We start from the raw sequence: 20,851 nt of genomic DNA, 5'->3' as shown, positions 1-20,851 counted from the left end.
ATTTCGTCGAACAATCGATGCTTCGACACGTATATTTTCTCATCTCGAGGCAAAAATTTTCTTCTCTCTAAATAAATCGAGCAAGCGTATTTTCCATGAAATCTTTTTCCTATCGCTAAACGAAAAAAATCGTTTACATCTGGAAAAAGTTAAAATTATACGCGAGTCAAGCTTCAAGGAAACAGCGAGTAAATATATTTAATTTACTTTTAGCAAACTATTACGTAGCAAATTTTCCTGAAACGTGACACATGTTAAATTGAATTTAATTAATTAATTATTTAAATTATTATTTACACTTTGCGCTACTGCTATCGTCGAGTTGCAAAACTAGCGCCGAAATATACATGTAGTTCTAAAGAAATTTTCAGATGTAAACCAACAACTTTGTAGCGAGGCGCAATCGAGAAGCGCGAGAGTTTAATCTCTCAAGGGACAAACGTCACGATGAAATGAAATACATTTAATTGCGAGTCGAGTTCGCGCGAGAGATGAAGAAAATATTGCAAAACGCGATTCAATGTCGCGAGAGGATGCAATTCTGTTTTCGGCTCGGCGCATATCCATCGCACTTTTGGAGAATTCCTCCATTCCGGGAGGAGACAAAAAATTAAAAGAGTACCCCGCGCGCGGGCGAAGGAGAAGATTGTGGAATACAGGAATAGCCGGCGTCAATATACGCGGACTACCGTCTGCATTTCCCCCCCCCCCCCATGCCGGGTGTGTTGCCGTTCCTACTAAATATAGAATTTCGATTTACCCGCCTTACCCGCGTTTCTTGACGAGAGTCACACACACATCCGGCACAGAATCCTGTACACGCGACCCGACGAAGAGCGTCGACTCTCGACGCGGCGTCTCTGACGTAAACGGGAGCTACGGTTCTTATCAGAATGTGCCGGAGACCCCGACGTTGGGCATATCTTTGACGTATGGTTTTTATTCGATTCTTTTTTAGAAACAGCTGTGCTGATGAATTAAAAAAAAAAAAAAAAACATTAATTTTTCGTCGATATTTCGTCGTAGATGTTTATCTAATGATACCAGAGCGATATTTTATGACTAATCGATAAAAACGATATTCTAGTAATGAACCGCGAAGTATGTTTTTAATAGTTGCTTTTATACGAGCTTTTTTTCTACAATCAGCTATTTAATATATTTGCAAGATGTACTTTATTCAATCATCCTTAATGAGATTAGAAAAGTTCTCGTCGATTCAGTATTTAATAGATATTATTGAATTAAAAATCTTTCGAAACCGGCCTCATTATTTTTTTTATTTTTATTCGTAATAAACTCTCACGCTCAACGATATGTATCAGCACCTCTCTTAATATCCTCTCCTTATCTTAGAGATAACCTCGGAGGTTGAAACGCAAATATAAAGACAAAGGGGATCTAAAGATCAAAGTCGAGAATGAGGCTTTTATATACTTCTCGCAGTCGAATTTTCTCGAAAGAAAAGGAAAAAAAAAAGAAAAAAAAATTATCTCTTTTAAAAAAAAAAATATTTATCGCGCGCGATTATGCTTCGCCTCGTCGATGTTCTTCGAAAAGAATTATGGGCGAAGTTACGACAGTGTATTGTTGCGAGGTGCGTTGACCCTCAAATCGATATTTCTATTAGGTCCCGTATCGGCGTCCGTTCGTAAAGGTAGTTTTGCTTACTCTCCTCCTTTCTCTCCTATCCTTTGCCGTTCCGTTTCAACTCCCATCGCCTCTTCTCCGTCTCTCGCTCACCGCATGCGGTGCGTTTGCACGATTGTTTGTCCGCGTTGCGTGACGACGACGACGACGACGACGACGAGTCGGCTCTGAAACGCAGACCGCAAAGTCATAGCCGCGGTAGAAAATCTCCTTGGCCAAGACCACTGACCTTTCCTTCCTCCTCACCTCTAATCCGATTCGGGATACGAAAACGTTTCGCGATCGGCGTGACTTTCTAATCCGAGGATATATCGCCCGCGATTTTCCCATCGTGAGTGATCCTCTCGATCGATATCAGCGAATCTCTACTCTTACAATCGGATACTTGGCATGACGAGGAGATCGTAGACATATTGAGATAAAACCCAAGATATTTTTCTAAATGATATCTTTATTTTAAGGAATGAAGGAAAATAATCTTTTCACATCTATTGTGACTTCGACAGTCTTTTTTTTTTTTTTTTTTTAATTTAAAGAATTATATATGTGTCAAAATCAGGGTCATCCATACTACGTTGATTTTCAGAAAGAATTATCATTTCAATTTTGTTGTTTTATTATTGAACAGATTTTATTCTAGATAATATATAATTTAATGTTAATTGAGTTTCTATTGTAACTATCTACGCTCCTTCGTGCTCTATATTTTCTATCTACTTTCCAAGACTTAAAACGAAGCGCGGTTGATAACGAGGCGCTGCATACGTAATGCGTACTGCCGGTTACGCACTGATATACATACGTCTACATAGGCGAAATCCGGCTATGTCGATTTATATACACCGCGGAAATAACGCTGCGGTAGTCGAGGATCAACCCAAAGACCGTATTTTTCGCGCACTCGCATGGGAGTGCATGAGTTCTCATTGTATATACTATATGCGATTATCGAAGCGTATTAATTCTGCTTCGCGCCCAAGCGAAAGCTGCACCGGTACTACAGATAATGAAATCGACACTGGAAATCCGTACTCGAGAGAAACGCATGCGCTTCCCGTATATCTACGATATACGTTATCTCATCTGCATACGGTTCAAACAAGCCGAGGATCTGATTCGAAAGTGCCGAGATTTAAAAGTTCTCCCATATACTCAATAATATATCGAAATCTATATACAGGATGTCCCATTTTAAAGGACCCACTCAAATATCTCAGAAACGCTGCGTTAAATCGAAAAATGTTTCAAACAAAAGTTGTGTGGCTTCAAGGGGGCCATAAGACGGTGGCAATGATTTGACCTTGGAAAATCATTTGAAGATCATGTGAAGGTCAACTTTAAAATCTTAAATGGAAACCTCCATTTTTTATTTAATATTCTTGTAGCTTGCCTCGAGAGCTATCCAAAACACTATAATAAACTATTTTTTTATTGAATACTTTTTGAGTAATTTTATATTTTAATCTGACATATTTTGATATAAAAAATAAAATATTTCGTAAAATATTCAGTTTTCGATAATTTTGCCGTAATACTTCTATGTACAGAATAATAAGACAAATTAATTAGTGCCAAAAAAAAAAATAATTGTTTAAAAAAATACATTGTAAATAATTTTCTTAAAAACAATTTTTTTTTTATACTAATTCAATTGTCTCATTATTCTGTACATAGAAGTATTACGGTAAGATTATCAAAAACTAAATATTTTACGAGATATTTAATTTTTCATATCAAAATATGTCAGATTATAAAATATAAAATAACTCAAAAAGTACTTGATAAAAAAATACTTTATTATAGTGTTTTGGAAAGCTCTCGATGTCAGCTACAAGAATGCTAAATAAAAAGTGGGGGTTTCCATTTAAGATTTTAAAGTTGATCTTCACATGACCTTCAAATGATTTTCCAAGGTCAAATCATTGTCACCGTCTTGTGGCCCCCTTGAAGCCACACAACTTTTGTTTGAAACATTTTTCGATTTAACGCAGCGTGTCTGAGATATTTGAGTGGGTCCTTTAAAATGGAACACCCTGTATATGTAACTTTTTTATAAAAAGATTTATATATCATATAATTTATACGTATATATGTATATTTATCATTATAAATAAAATATAGGTAATAAAAATATGTGTAAGTAAATTTTATATAGCATTTTTAAATTATTTCTGCATTTTTTTTTTTTTAAGTAAAATCATATATTTTTTCTTACACAAATCGATGCTCTTCGATGTTTTACACATAAAAACATTGAAATAGAATTATAAAGAAATGGTTATTTATTCAGAAAACACTTTGGTTCTCCAAAACTCATACCGGCGAGAATCTCGCAACCACATAGAGGGCCGTTCTTACCCATATTAAGTTAGCCCCCCCACCAACGCCAAATTAAATCAAATACATCAAATAATTTAGTGCTAATTATGTGCTAATTAGTTGCCGTAGTCCGAATTTTGTTGCTCAAACCGTTTAGCAGGAATTTACATTCAAAGTGGGGGGTGCTAGCTTGACATTAAGCCAGCCCCCCCCCCATAGTGAAAAAAATATATATAAAGCTCGAATCAAAAAATAAAATACACTAGAATTTGTTGCTATTTTGTTGCTCTAAAATAACATAAAAATATTTTTAAAAAAGTATATAATATAATTAATACCACTATATACTCAGTCTCGCCGCGCCGTACCATTCACTTGCGCGAAGTAAAAGTAAATAAAAAAATGTATCGCTCGCATGTATTTGGTACTGAAATAATCTGTGGACAATATACTGTCGAAATATATGAGAAACTGAATTTGTTGCTCGTCTTAAAGTATTAAAAATCGATACTTTGTCGCCGCGGACCCTATACGACGCGCTCTTATATTATATAAATTAACTAAAAGAATTTGCTGCTCGCATGTTTTTGGTATTAAAATAATCTGTGGACAATATACTATCGAAATATATAAGAAACTGAATTTGTTGCTCCTCTTGCTTTTTTAAGAATGACGCGTTAAAGATATATGTTAAGATTACAGAGTGATCAGAGTTAAATAAAATGTAATCGTATTAATGATGATTTCGAATGCTAATAAAATAGTAAAATTAATGCTCTCAACGATTATAATTATGAAATCATTAATAATCATCAATGATGAATAATAGAAATAATCAAGGCAAAGATAATATGGTCAGTTTCAATTCTAAATATTTATATGATTATCAGATTATAAATAATTAATCAAAAACAACTCGATTTTTCAATACCATCGTTTCCGTAAATTAAAAAATAAATTGACACGCATATTGTTAATTTCGTTAATGCACATGTTGGATAATTTTCATTCTCTAAAAATGACGCGTTAAGGATATTAAGATTACAGAGTGATCAGAGTTAAATAAAATGTAATCGTATTAATGATCGAGTTCGAATGCTAATAAAATAGTAAAATTAATGCGCTCAACGATTATAATTATGAAATCATTAGTAATCATTAATGACGAATAACAGAAATAATCAAGGCAAAATTAATATGGTCAGTTTTAATTCTAAATATTTATATGATTAATTTTGTTAATGCACATGTTTGATAATTTTCATTCTCTAAAAATGACGCGTTAAGGATGTTAAGATTACAGAGTGATCAGAGTTAAATAAAATGTAATCGTATTAATGATGATATCGAATGCTAATAAAATAGTAAAATTAATGCGCTCAACGATTATAATTATGAAATCATCAGTAATCATCAATGACGAATAATAGACATAATCAAGGCAAAGATAATATGGTCAGTTATAATTCTAAATATTTATACATGAGCTATAAATCATTAATAAAAAAGAAAACCCCCCCGATTTTTCAATATTATTGTTTCCATAAACTAAAAATTATATTGACAATTTTAAATGTTTAATAATAAATTCTACTGACCGACCGATGCACCGCCCTTGCATGTCTCACTTCTTTCCGCATCTGGTCATCGCGAGATCCTTTCCGTTTCTGGTTGCTCCCTTCGCTTCAAATTGAGACGAGACAGTCTATCAATTTGTCCACTCGTGCATAATCACTATTCTCATAATCACTATTTCACTCGTAGTCCAAAATCCGCCATATGCAATGACGCGGTAAAATTATTTCCATGCCGATTATAAACATAAAAGAATATATAATCGCGTATTAATAAATGGACGGAGACGATTTTCCGTGATTCTAATCGACATTCCCGATACTCACGACATCCACTTTATACACGGGATAAACTTGTGATGGATAAAAAAAGGCGAGAAATACGGAAAGAATATTTCAATCTCGCACGCTAATGCAATACGACGGTTACTGTAACGGTTACGGAAAATTTAGGCAGGTCGAGTAGTAGTAGATGGGGAGGGGGGAACGCGTGGTCGAATATCCGTTCCAGGAAAAGGAGCGAGCGCGTCTCTTCCAAGAAATAAACCGTACGCGAAGAATCCTGCGCGAGATAAATGAAACTAGCTCGAGCGACGCTCTTTTGCGATCGCGATTTATGAAATTGTGAATATAACTCTGAAAAAAGGATTACATTTGAAAACAATATTAAAGAATATTAAAGCAGAAACGTGTGGAACGCGACGCGCTTATATTTTCAACGCAATATTATTATATACGACAGCGAGTAAATTATTTCAGCGCCTAAAAATATGTTAAATAATGTATTCATCGATCGTTGTATCGTATTATAAAGTCGATATATCAAAACTACAAATTACTCTCGATTCGGATATTTCGAATATTCGTTCGGATGCGAAATTCATTTTCGATAGATAAAAGATGCGTGGGAAAAATCTTGTCGTTTGCGAGTATATATATATATCGAAAGATGCCTTAATCACGATTACACGAGTTAATATATTACACTCGGATAATCGCCTGTTATTCGATACAAGACCCCCCCGACACTCGTTCGTACGCGGATCTCACTTTCGACGCATAAAAATACGCGAGAAACACGGAGCGCGACCGTAATTCGTCTTGAGACTCGCGCTTGTGCGAAGAGACTGACACGATTACGGAAAATTTAGGCTGGACGGGTAGGTGAGGAGAGGGGAGGACCGCGTCGCCGATCGTCTCGGTACAGAAGCGTTCAAAAAAGTTGGATGTAAACATTCAGATATAAACAAAGAAGCGCGGCTCGAGAGAAAGAGAGAGAGAGAGCTTATATTACAAAATCTCGATCAATTTTCATGGCGAAACGATAATACAACGAGAATAATCGTTGAATAGAATGTGTAAGATTCGAGGAGGAATATATCTGAAAAGCAGCTCACACACCACATATGAACATTCCTAATAAAATATTCTTATTTAAGAGAAAAAAAAAATGTGTTCGGTTAGTCGACAGTTAGTCGACTAATTTTACACGTCAGGTTTAATAATATTCATGGTTGTAAAATTGACCAATCACGGTCATTCGATTCTTGATTGGTGATTGGTTAGTTTTAAAACTATGGATGTTACTGAAATCAAATTAAGGGTGACATGTCAACGTTAATCGATGTCTCTGAAATGCCGCGAGAAACCACGAGTACCAACAGCTAAATGAGAAATTTTACAATTGGTGAAGCTTCGCGTCGCGTTTTTCACACGTTTCGTAATTCAATATACTTTAATATTCTTTTAAAATATATGATTCTTCTTCAATTATATGTATAATTTCGCCAGAAAATAATCGCGAGATTGCAAAAGTATCGCTCGAGCTTCGTTATCTTAGCCTTGTTCGTATCGCGAAGGTTTTTTGGCGCACGATTTTTTTCTCGCAAAAAACTCGCTCGCTCCTGTTCTTGGAAGAGATATTCGACGACATTCCCCTCCCCTCCCCCCACCTATCCGTCCAGCCTAAATTTTCCGTAACGCTCTTCGCACAAGCGCGATTATCGAGACGTATTACGGTCGCGTTCCGTATCTCTCGCATCTTTTCATCCATCGAAAGTGAATTTTGGGGGTAACTACCTCTCTCATTCTCATTTTTGTCGGGAATGAACGCACGCGGGCCCTTTGCGCTTTACTCATCCGTAGCGAAAACTCGCGTTTGCTCGCGTGATTAAAGAGCTCATCGCGCGAAAAGTTATCGAAATGCCGCGTGGAAAAATTATGATCTCCTCGAATTAATTATTCAATTCTCATTTCATCGTCTAATGAATTTCAGAATCGTAAAATAATTATTGTAGCGTAAAATTGTCGGGGGATCGATCTCGGTATATGTTTACTCAGTAATCCACGGATACTTGAATATCGTCATTGATGCTCTCGGATAATCAGCGAACTCCCGTGCATCAACGATTTCTCTAATTTCGTCTTAGGCCGAGATTCGCACGGTCCTCGGGCGACCCATATTAAGTTAGCCCCCCCCCACCAACGCCAAATTAAATCAAATACATCAAATAATTTAGTGCTAATTATGTGCTAATTAGTTGCCGTAGTCCGAATTTTGTTGCTCAAACCGTTTAGCAGGAATTTACATTCAAAGTGGGGGGTGCTAGCTTGACATTAAGCCAGCCCCCCACCCATAGTGAAAAAAAAGTATCGATTTTTAATACTTTAAGACGAGCAACAAATTCAGTTTCTTATATATTTCGATAGTATATTGTCCACAGATTATTTTAATACCAAAAACATGCGAGCAGCAAATTCTTTTAGTTAATTTATATAATATAAGAGCGCGTCGTATAGGGTCCGCGGCGACAAAGTATCGATTTTTAATACTTTAAGACGAGCAACAAATTCAGTTTCTCATATATTTCGACAGTATATTGTCCACAGATTATTTCAGTACCAAATACATGCGAGCGATACATTTTTTTATTTACTTTTACTTCGCGCAAGTGAATGGTACGGCGCGGCGAGACTGAGTATATAGTGGTATTAATTATATTATATACTTTTTTAAAAATATTTTTATGTTATTTTAGAGCAACAAAATAGCAACAAATTCTAGTGTATTTTGTTTTTTGATTCGAGCTTTATATATATTTTTTTCACTATGGGGGGGGCTGGCTTAATGTCAAGCTAGCACCCCCCACTTTGAATGTAAATTCCTGCTAAACGGTTTGAGCAACAAAATTCGGACTACGGCAACTAATTAGCACATAATTAGCACTAAATTATTTGATGTATTTGATTTAATTTGGCGTTGGTGGGGGGGGGGGGCTAACTTAATATGGGTGCCGTTTTCTTTCAGTTCCAATCAATGTTCGGACACATTCCTGGCCTTATTTGGCCATCATTGCGCCTCCCCGAAGGGTCCTATCGTGCAAGTAATAACGAACGTGTCCTTCCGAAGATTCCGCGTGACCACAGAGCTCCTCTCGCAAAGAGATAAATTATACATTCCTTTATTCGAAAAGAAACCAAGTACCGATCGATGAATCTCAAAAGTACAAGAATCGCAAAAAAAAAAATCTTAGATTTTAGAGAGATCTTGCTATCGTTTCTCGCGATGTGTATTTACGAATTTTTAACCGCATTTTTTTCCGCTGAAGATACGAGCCGTAAGTAAAAATTTAATAAGTATCCTAAACTGTACACGCTGACCGTACGCGCATACTAATCCTTCATGCAAAGACAACAGTGAAGAACCTCGCATCGAGACGAGACACGTGAGTCAAGCGACCGCGAAGTGGGTCGAAGAAGATACGCATACAATCAAAGGAGAGTCACGATCGAGAGTAAAGGATCGTCGATCTTTACTCGAGCGTTTACGCACGGACGAGTCCGTAACAGTGCAGAACGCTCTCGGCCAACCTGCGGCGATCGGAGTGGAAAGACAAGAGGAAAAAGCTAAGAGATATAGCGCGAAAGAAAAGATGAATAGACATATAAATGTATTATATACGCAAAGAGGAGAGAGAGAGAGAGAGAGAGAGAGAGACAGAAAAGGACCGTTACTTACGTAACTATATACTCTGCATCGATCGTAAACGCCGTAATCGGATTCCCACGCAAATATCTCGAATAATGAGATATTAGGGAGCAATCGCGGTATACGATGATCTCTCGATAACCTTTTGTGATGTAAAAGCACGCCGATCGTTAACCCTTTCAAACCTGATGCACGTTATAAAAATGTATTGTGTATGTATGTGTTGTACAAAGTTTTTCGAGAATTATTTAAATTTTCTTTTAAACTACGCACTGTATTTTATAGACACATTGCTCCACTCTTTCAATATACAGTATAATGATCTTTGATTCTTTTTATTATAAATATTGGTATTTAATAAGCCTATTTTGCGATATACGAGTAAATAATAATTTTAACTTATATATATATATATTATATCGTACACACATTTTACATATAAATTTCTCATACAATAGCAATTTTTTATATATATTTTCTAAAAAAATTCTTTATCAACTATAATTATTATAGTTTCATTATCAAATATAATTATATTATTAATAAAATATTTAAAATAAAAAGAAAAGTAAAAAGATAAATAAAAAATTAACTCAATTTATATCATAACGTATAACATATTCATAAGCTGGTATAATAATACTAACGACACACTAAGTTATACATACATTACATATTACATTGTATGTGAAAAAGAGGCTTGTGAGGAGAAGAAAATAAATTTTTCGATGGAAATAATTTTCCCTCGACATTTTTATTCCGCGAGAAGGTGACGTCAAAGCTCGTGAAAGCTCTGTCAAGAGCGCGGACTTGCAAATTCCGACCGTTTGCCGCGTTACGCGTTCATTAATTTCGTCGTGCCCGTGGCGCGCGGGTTTTCCGTTTAATTCGCTTAATTAATCTCGCTGCGCAAACGGCATAATTAATGCGCCCCATGTATTATTCATTGTTGTAAATCGTCATATCGTTCACTCACATCCGCGCGTCACGACCGCCGAGAAGCTTTCCAATCATATGTATGTAAATTTACAAAAAAAAAAAAAAAAAAATAATAAAATTTCCTATACACGTGTTTATATCGTGTAATCAAAATTTTTCTCAAATAAAAAGAAAAAAAATCGATGATATTTGATAAAGATTAAAAGATCTCTTTCGCGATTGTTGCTCAACCAGTCTCGCTGGATGTCGAGTTAAAATCGCACAGGCGCCTAATAAATATCGCCCCTCTTAACGGTAACTAAATGTCGCGCATATATTTATTCTTTCAATGAGTCAAATGTGGCATCGAGGGCGATATCGAACTTGTTGTATCGACCGTCTGGTCGATGATGTCAGAGTAAGCTGGAGAGAAACTAGAGAACGCCATTAATCTCTGAGGAAACAGCCAGTGCAACTGCAGTTGCAAGTACGCGCGAGATAAGCGAGATGAGGATGTAAAAAATATATAATCGTCGAATGTCACTTTGTTTAACATATTTGATGTTGAATGTTTAAAAGATATATAAATATATCGCATCTATTTTTCATTAAAAAGATAAAAGTCAAAATTTTTTTAATATAACTAATTCGATGGGGGAAAAAAAACACACACACATACACACGAATTGGAGCTATATATGTTTTTATACAATTTTAAATATACATATATATAAAAAGATACGCGAGATATATGCGAGATAAAATCATAAATATCGTAAGTGGCGAGTGAAAGTAGGTAATAAGCTTACGTCAATGCTCGCGTCACAACATACAATATTACGAATACGTTCAGAAGGCATAAATAGCTGACGACAGAATTTATTCGCAGCGGTTCTAAACTATCCTGCCACACACAGCGGCGCGAACGATTTATTCATTCGTCCGATTAGTCATATACGATGTAACTTTAACGGCAAGGTACTCCAGTATACACGAATACGAGCGCTCCCGATCCACGTGGGCGTCGCGAATGTCACCGGTCGTTGAAGGTTCGCGTGTACGCGCCTACGCTCTCTTTCCGTATCCTGTCAAAAATAAGACCGCGAACGAGTGACTCGCGTGCGCCACGTGCTCAAATAGGCGGGAAGCCAGATTTCTAATTTTGACAGCGCGCACAGAGAATACAATTTAATGCTCCCGGAGAATTGACAAGTGACCTGGATAATGTGTATTAATATGATATTGTGTTTCATATGGGGATCATCAGTAAACTTGTACACGATACACTCTTCACTATGAATTCGATAAACTTTTTCAATTTCCGCTAAGCGATAAGTAAAAAATATATTTTATTTATTTAAAATATATATAATTGCTTCTCTTATATAGCGTGTAACACACACTCGAGATTTAAAGAAAAATTGATTTATTCAGATTGATTTTTTGCGCGAAAAATAAATATTTTTAGAGCAAACTTTAATAATGTCTTGGTTCACATAAAATTTAAATACCGATAGATTTTTCTAACATCGTTCGCTTCCTATTTCTCTCTCTCTCTCTCTCTCTTGCATTGAAATTTATTTCACGCAGATTGTTAAAAATGATAAAGTTGGACATAAGTTTTGCTTGTCTATTGATCTTGCTTATTTCTAATGAATCGAATATATTTTCAAGGCTAAATGTTGCGTTATTTACAATTTAATTGTTTATTAATTCTTTTCCGATTTATTATCCAAACATATTTTTAACTTTTGACTCCATTCGTCTCATTGTAAAATTCGTTCAACAGATTTTAAATCTAATAAAAAAAAAAAAAAATCTGGATTTGTTTAATTCTAGTTTTAGAAAGAGATGAAGATATGTTTTCACAAAAAACAAGGTTTCTTCACCTCTCCTGTCATTCTCCTCTCTTGATCGACCTGGAATTCGAAATTCAATAGACACGCGTTGGCCGTGTGACGAATGTGTTCAGCGATAATACCATGCGTATCAATGTAATACCATGCGTACCATTGACCTTTTACACATTGGGACGAAACACCGGCGGGAGTGAAGTAACGACGAAGCGAATCGCCGTCACGGCTTCAATTCAGCCGATAACGAAGCGCTGATTATCGTGGGACAGAGTGCGTACCGCCAATTGTATAAACCTTCTCCTTTACGATAGCTTATTGAAGTTTGGAGTATTCTTAGAGAAAAAAATTTGAAGTTCGCTTATATTATATAAGCGATCTATAAAAACGGCACTCTAAATAGTAATTTATGTAGCTATATACGACACAATTTAACATTTACCTGTACGATGCGCGGAGTTGTAGCACACAGAATACATAACAATTTATACAAGATATTTATAAAATATATTTGATAAAAAATAATAAATAAAAATCAACACATTTTTATGTAGGTAATTTAAATAAACAATCTTAAACAATGTTAAAATATTTTCAATATAGAGAAATATAAATTATTTCAGTTATTTTATTATAACATTTTGAAAATTTCAAAATATCTAGAATTTTATATATATATATATTATATGTAATTTAAATAATAATATATTTAATATCATATTTAATTTAATAATGTAAAAGAAATCACTAGTACGGAGATGAAGAAACAATATTAATTCTATTATATATGTAACAAATAACAAATAAGTTATAATAATATAAATAAATAATAATAAATATTTTCCTTACGATTTGCTTTACGGTTGCTCCGGCATCATCCGAGCTCGTGCACTAATTATAATTAGTATTCTGATCATTATCAGAACACAAATATCGTGCGAGTTTAAAGTGACAAGTCTCGATATTAATCAGGTAATCTTTATCATGTTAAGATAAGAGAATAATACGAAAACTACGATCCATTTAGTATTCGAACATGACAAATCCAAAATGACGCGCCATTCATCATGACAGCTGGCTTTGTTATTAATAAATAGCATTTTCACATTTTACTTAATTTTGCGTTCCATCATAAATGAATAAAATTAATACAAATCGAGATTAAAGACAAATATCCGCAAAATAGGATATTCGAAAATATATCGCTTTGTCAATTAGATCAAATGCATCACATAAAATACGCATTTAACGAATTATCGATGTATACGCGTATACTGAATATTTACTATGTAGTTGACAAGTATAATAATTAAAGTACATGATTTTATATATATACATATACGATTTTATTTAATTATTAGGTGAAAGCTTCGAATTTCGGAAAAAAAAACGGCGGAAGCAAAGTTGTACACCTAATAATGTGCATTAATCACTCCGCGATTCAGACTCCGATCCATTTTATACTCGCGCGACCTTTGTCAATTTTCGAAAAGTTAAAAAATGGGATCGATAACTTTATCCCGAGATATCACGCGAGTTGAATTATTTGCCGATTAAGATATTATAAAAAACGCGCAAAATAATTGATCACGCTAATTGTGATAATCGTTTCACATCTTCTAGTACTTGCCGCGATCGTCATCTAAGGAATAATACGATGATGGCTCGCGTCGTTACCTTGCCACTCGAATCTCGTCGCTCGAAAGACAACAAGATGATCGTGCGCGCTATCTTTGTTGACGACGCGCTCGGTCACCTTGTTGTCGTTCGAGCGACGAAACTCGAGCGAGTAGGCAGCAAAACACTCCGTGTATGTATTACATATCTTTCGAATTACGATCAACACATGTATATGTATTCTCTAGAAGATACTAGATACGATTACTTTTCAATAAGTAACGATTATATCAACCCACGATTAATTAATTCTCGCGATATTATCGTCTCTTGACCAGCAGTTTTATTGTAATTTTTTTAATATTTATGAAAAAATATTTATAATAATTAATATATTATATGTATGTGTATATATATATATATATATATATATATATATATATATATATAGCATTTCAACATGATTTATAATTATTTATATTATTTAAAAAAAATTAGACTTTTTCACTATTCGAGAAAGAAAATAAAAAATAAACTAAATAATATTTTTTTTCGTAATTTAGAGTACTTTTATATATAAAAAATATACCTCTTTTATTATCTATTTAATTCCACTCTACTAAATTTAACCACTAAATTTATCAATAATTCCATTACTAAACACAATTATGCTAAACGCTTTGTATTCGTGGAACAATTCCAGGTACCGCGAGACGCTCTTAGAGACGAAGCTTAATTTCTTAATACTTATTAAGATAGAAACATCTATTTGCCGGTTGGCAACGCTCGCAATCAGTGGAACTAAATTATTAACTGCGACCGGCTCGGTGAGTGCTATGTGCGCAAGGAAAGCAAATAAACGCTAAAGCTGTAACGCAATCGTTGCTTGTATGCGTTGTCTGTGATCTGTCTATGATTTCAACGAATGTCTGCATTACGATAGGAAATTGCATTCCCGTGCTTGAAATACATATTTGCAATCCGGCTCAACCGTCGCGAATTTTCGCGTATAAGCTCGAGATATCAACAAGATTAGAGAATTTTGCTGCTTCAATCAAAATCTCAGTGTATGAATATAATATATATACATATATATATATATATATATATATATATATATATATATATATATATATATATATATATACAGGGTGTCCCATTTTAATCTCCTCAGGCAAATATCTCAAAAACCAAGCCCGGAAGAGAAAAATCTTTCAGACAAAAGTTGTTTGGTTTCGAGGGAGCCATAAGATGGTGACAATGATTTGACCTTGGAAAATCATTTCAAGGTCATGTGAAGGTCAACTTTAAAATCTTAAATAGAAACCCCGATTTTTTATTTAGTATTCTTGTAGCTGACATCGAGAGCTTTCCAAAACACTATAATAAAGTATTTCTTTATTAAGTACTTTTTGAGTTATTTTATATTTTAATCTGACATATTTTGATATAAAAAATTAAATATCTCGTAAAATATTTAGTTTTCGATAATCTTACCGTAATACTTCTATGTACAGAATAATGAGACAAATCAATTAGTATAAAAAAAAAATTGTTTTGAAGAAAATTATTTACAATGTATTTTTTTAAACAATTATTTGTTTTTTTTTGGCACTAATTAATTTGTCTCATTATTCTGTACATAGAAGTATTACGGTAAGATTATCGAAAACTGAATATTTTACGAAATATTTTATTTTTTATATCAAAATATGTCAGATTAAAATACAATATAAAATAACTCAAAAAGTACTTGATGAAAAAAATACTTTATTATAATGTTTTGGAAAGTTCTCGATGTCAGCTACAAGAGTACTAAATAAAAAATGAGGGTTTCCATTTAAGATTTTAAAGTTGACCTTCACATGACCTTCGAATGATTTTCCAAGGTCAAACCAATGATACCATCTTATGGTCCCCTCGAAACCAAACAACTTTTGTCTGAAACATTTTTCTCTTCCGGACTTGGTTTTTGAGATATTTGCCAGAGGGGATATATCACGGTCTTTTAAGCAGGAAGAGTTTATCGACAAATAATGAATATTAATCATAATTAAAAATCATTTACATTAAATTATTTGAATAATTTTATAAATTCGCTATCCTAATTTTTTATCGATTTCAACATCGGTTTTTTGCCGAAAATTCGATGCTATTTTTTTATGATTTAAATGGATCGCGAATTTCGAACACATTTTCTTTCTTCGAATAGATTTTTTTTCTCGATGCGAGAAAAGAAATTGCAATTTTAGAGGGAAGACATAATAAGAAACTTGAAATATACTGTATACGTTCGTGATCTCTGAATCCAGTATCTCATTACATACGTATATTTGCTCGCTATGATTTGCCGGATTATTTGCACGTGAAAGCGGCGCGTTTGATAATCCGATCGATAGAGAAAACTGGCCGCCCCGTAAACGGTTTAACATCGATACGACAAACAAATCACCCGTCGTCGGAAGTCCCCGATAATGCCGATTGACAGCATCGGCGTAGCAAACATCCATCCAGCGGCTAAATGGTCGGTCATCGACGAACATCGATGCGTGAAACGCGCGCATTTGTCGCCAAGCGATATTTAATCACCGCTTCTCAACGTCGCGCTTCATTATCCCCGAGCGATGTGCGTTAAGCACGAGCGTATTTTACGTTCGTTCGTTTTTTTTCCTCCCCTAAACGCGTTTAACCTTCACTGTACAACGCATTCTACCTGTCATCGGTTTTTGCCTGAAAGGCAAAAAATAAATGTCGCTTAATTAACTCTTCCCCTCCCCTTCGTCCCATCGTCAGGCGTGACGATAACTCGGCGGAAATATGGAAATGTCAATTATATATAATTATAATTATCTAAGTGTAGATAATATTTCCTATAGAAAAATTTATCGGCACTGTCAGGGAGAAAGTCAAGGAATTGTTTTTGAAATCACGCTTTGAAATTTACGTTATCTGAAATGGAATGCGTACTTGACATTTTATTCATCGCGTAAAAGATCACCGATTTCTCGGCGATTACAACTCGCCAGGTCTTTAATCTAAAAAGGCAAGAGCGAATAAAAACGCGAATTTGTCACACGATACGCCCAAATGAAATAGAAGTTTATACGAAATGTGTCACGTTAATTACTTATTAATCGAAGGCATCGTTCCCGCATGACATTTTACATTTTGTGTTTTATTCCACCGGACATTGGGGCAGATGCGATTCTTGCCGAGTCTACAAATGCAAATGTGTGTGCGGAGCTCGATCGAAAAGTACCGACTCAAAGAGAGGCGGCAATCTCAATTTGAATTCTCCGGCACGAGTTCGCGCGCAGTTTCGCGTTTACGCGCGCGGAACATTAATTTCGCCTGCGAAATACACGATTTTCCCATACAAAACGTAATAATCTCGAATCGAAACTCGATAAACGCAATGTACGATCTTTCTCTTTTCGTAGAAACAGATCGTATTTAATTCAGTCGCTTTCCATTTCCATTTTTCAAAGCATGGATACGTAATCGTGACATCATCGAGCACATTAACGAAATTATGTATAGGGAAAGTTTAATGGACAGGAGAGGAAGAGCTATCCTTTGATATGCTCGTCCGTTCACGATCAGCGAAGCTTTCGTAACGAAGACAGCACCGCGATACGATACCGTAACGTCATATATCGCGTTAGGGCTAACTTTATTAATTAACGCGGTTGATAGATGAGGCGAGGAGAGGGGCGGGCATGTATTATATTTCCCTACGACCCATTTGTTCCCTCGATCGTTCTCGTGCGAGAGACCCCGGGATGTCATCGAGAAGATATCCCTATATATCATCGTAGAAGCCTTCGAATTTAACGGAAACGGAGATGACACACGACGATACCACCGGAATTTTCTCATACCACGCTCCCGCGTCGATCGAGCCCCATTTACCTACATTATCTCCGATGACAAAAATTTCAATTTTTCCGTGAGAAAGAAGGGATCTCGAATATTAATCTACAAGATATTCATCTTCATTTTTTGGATATCGAATTGAAATCGAATTGATGACCCGACGGACGGAAAATTGAAACGTAGACGTTTATTGAGGACGAAAAACAGAGTTTTTTTTTTAGCTTATCAAATTTTCTCTTTTCTTCTTTTTTTTCTCTCTCTCTCTCTCTCTTCTCGAAGACAAATCACTGGATAGAAACTTCCACGAAGTAGAGATTATTTCCGTTGACTGTGGCTATGGCGAAATTTTTACCGAACAAAAACGAGCTTGTCTCTAAATAATAAAGAGAAAAGAGAGAGGCATGCTTTTTTACGGATATTAACTTTACTATTCCGAGAGTAAGTACGCGAAACATCAATCGCGTCTCAAGTAAGGCGCGTACACCGCATATGTAGTCATCGCTCGTCCGAAACGACTTCCCCTCACGGTCCTTTGAGATGCAGATGCAGGCGCGCTGTATGAGCAGCATGAGCCGCGCTTCTAGCGTATTTTACGCAAAAGTACTTTTTACGCCAACATATACAATACATGCGGCGTCTTTGATGTAACGAGAAACATAAAGAACGGTATCGATCCGCGTGACATCTTTATACGAAAATTACACCGAAGACTTGAGCAACTTGTTTTTTGAAATTTAATCTTTCAAATCTACTACATTTCTGTCGTATGGAATATAGACAGGAGGAATAGACAGAAAAGAAAACTGTTTTTTTTTTGCATCCGTTATATATAGGTAAGAAATTAAATATCTGTTTCTTTCATTGAAATATTCATCATCGTTATACAGGGTGTCCCATTTTAAAGGACCCACTGAAATATCTCAGAAACGCTACGTTAAATCGAAAAATGTTTCAAACCAAAGTTGTGTGGCTTCAAGGGGGCCATAAGACGGTGACAATGATTTGACCTTGGAAAATCATTTGAAGATCATGTGAAGGTCAACTTTAAAATCTTAATCGGAAACCCCCATTTTTTATTTAGTATTCTTGTAGCTGACATCGAGAGCTTTCCAAAACACTATAATAAAGTATTTTTTTATCAAGTACTTTTTGAGTTATTTTATATTTTAATCTGACATATTTTGATATAAAAAATTAAACATCTCGTAAAATATTTAGTTTTCGATAATCTTACCGTAATATTTCTATGTACAGAATAATGAGACAAATCAATTAGTATAAAAAAAAAAAATTGTTTTTAAGAAAATTATTTACAATGTATTTTTTTAAACAATTATTTGTTTTTTTTGGCACTAATTAATTTGTCTGTGTTTCTGAGATATTTGAGTGGGTCCTTTAAAATGGGACACCCTGTATATAAAAATACATATTATTCATTAACGTTTAAATCATTTTGTTTCTTTAATTATTTGAGGATGGGATATTTTTTGGGATCTTTAATTATTTGCAAAATTACATGTTTCTGCATTGTGGGAAATTTCCCTCGTACTTTTCTCGTAATTTCTTACAGCCGATATATTGAAGAAAAATCGTTTATATTTTACATAAAACACAGTAGCGGCAAGAGCAAGCCTTTTTACCTGTCAGTGACAGCTCCGAATTAAAAGCACGGCGGGACTCATGCAATTGCATCGCTTGGCTCGCGCGGGCGTCACGATGTTTGCATACGACATTCCGGCGTTCTTTCGACACTTGGCCGCCTTAACAAACGGCAGTAGGCAGCAAAGAAATCGATAAGTTAACGAGGGCGATATATCTCGCGCGCGGTTTACCTACCAATCACGTAGCTACTTCTTTTTGCTATATTAAGAAATTTTGCGTTAACCGCAGCCAAAGCGCGCCAGCAAGAAATCAGCAAATAACGAATTATTTTTATCTCAGAGATAAGATGAATGTAAAATATTTATTTATACCGCGTGTCCTACATTTTCTATGATCTTAATTTTAATGATAGATTTTTTTCTTAAATTAAAATCTTCCCTGTTGAAAAAAAAGAAAAAAAAATCGATTGTGTAATCCGTGAAATTTTTCCATTTTAATAAACACAAAAGTCTAACGTGTCCCTTTTTGCAGATATTCATTAAAAATTCATTTTCTCTTGAATTATTAAAAATACTGAACAATTTAATGAGTTCGTAATAAAAAAATTCTTTTTTTCCCCTTTTTATATCTTAAAAAGTTTATACCAATTTGAGATATTAAATTTAATATCTTGTCTTGAGATTGTACAAATGCGGATATTTAACGGAAAAAGGTGTCGTCTAAAAAGATCAAGGGATTAATCTCCCAGTCATCTAACCGGAGAACGGAAGCTGATAAAACACCGTAGCTTGGCAATTTCGAGAACGACCCTTCGGAGAACGAACCTTGAAGCGCAAAGACCTCTTTGACTTCTCTTTTAATCCCGTTAATTGTCGCATAAACCGGCCGCTATAATTAAAGCATCAGCGAATTTTCCCGTATTGGAAAGTCACTTGTATTTCAGTTTTCGCACAATGATACATCGTACATTCATTATCGTCATTAACTTTGCATAAATCCTTATTTTGAAAAAAAAACTCACATTGATGATAAATTTATATATCGATAACATGCTTTATCGATGAAAAATAAATGTCTATCGGGAAAAAAAAAAAAAAAATCATTACACGTATGTCTAGAATTTTTAATTGTCAAATGATATACTTGATATATTCGATATGTTTTATATTTATTATCCATTATTTTTCAACGAATGTTCATAGCATGCCCAATATAATTTTCATAAATACAGACAAATATATATCAGATATTACTATTATTATTACGTCGACATTAATCTACTTCTTATCGATATCAATAGCGACGTTTCAAAACTCTGTATTGATTTAAAATCAAAAGGTACAAAAGTACAAAGGATGAAAAAAGAGTAGAAAAATTTATGAAACCGCCAAGTACAAAAAGGGCGCGGCCCTTATGTGATTAAATCATCTGGAAAAGCGTAAGGTTGTCCCTCG

General features: G+C 34.7%; 1 protein-coding gene across 4 annotated transcripts in view; it reads right to left on the bottom strand.

The window, feature by feature from the left end:
• The window catches only part of LOC138938833 (amyloid beta A4 precursor protein-binding family B member 1-interacting protein), a 141,157-nt gene that overhangs the window by 103,757 nt on the left and 16,549 nt on the right, over nt 1-20,851 (bottom strand). Inside the window, exon 1 of one of the 4 annotated variants that reach the window (XM_070306144.1) lies at nt 5,568-6,151. The exons of 2 other annotated variants lie outside the window; for them this stretch is intronic. In XM_070306144.1, the coding sequence (XP_070162245.1) occupies nt 5,568-5,590 (23 nt within the window). In that variant the 5' untranslated portion in view covers nt 5,591-6,151. Of the gene's footprint in view, nt 1-5,567; nt 6,152-20,851 lie in introns of those variants that run through there. One more of the 4 variants, XM_070306148.1, reaches the window with a different exon arrangement.

Source organism: Polyergus mexicanus, unplaced genomic scaffold (genome assembly GCF_030449975.1).
Source record: "Polyergus mexicanus isolate NDT 795.1 unplaced genomic scaffold, iyPolMexi1.0 SCAF_13, whole genome shotgun sequence".
Taxonomy (NCBI): Eukaryota; Metazoa; Arthropoda; class Insecta; order Hymenoptera; family Formicidae; genus Polyergus; species Polyergus mexicanus.
The sequence above is the reverse complement of the archived record's forward strand: the minus strand, read 5'-3'. Positions and strand labels throughout refer to the sequence as shown.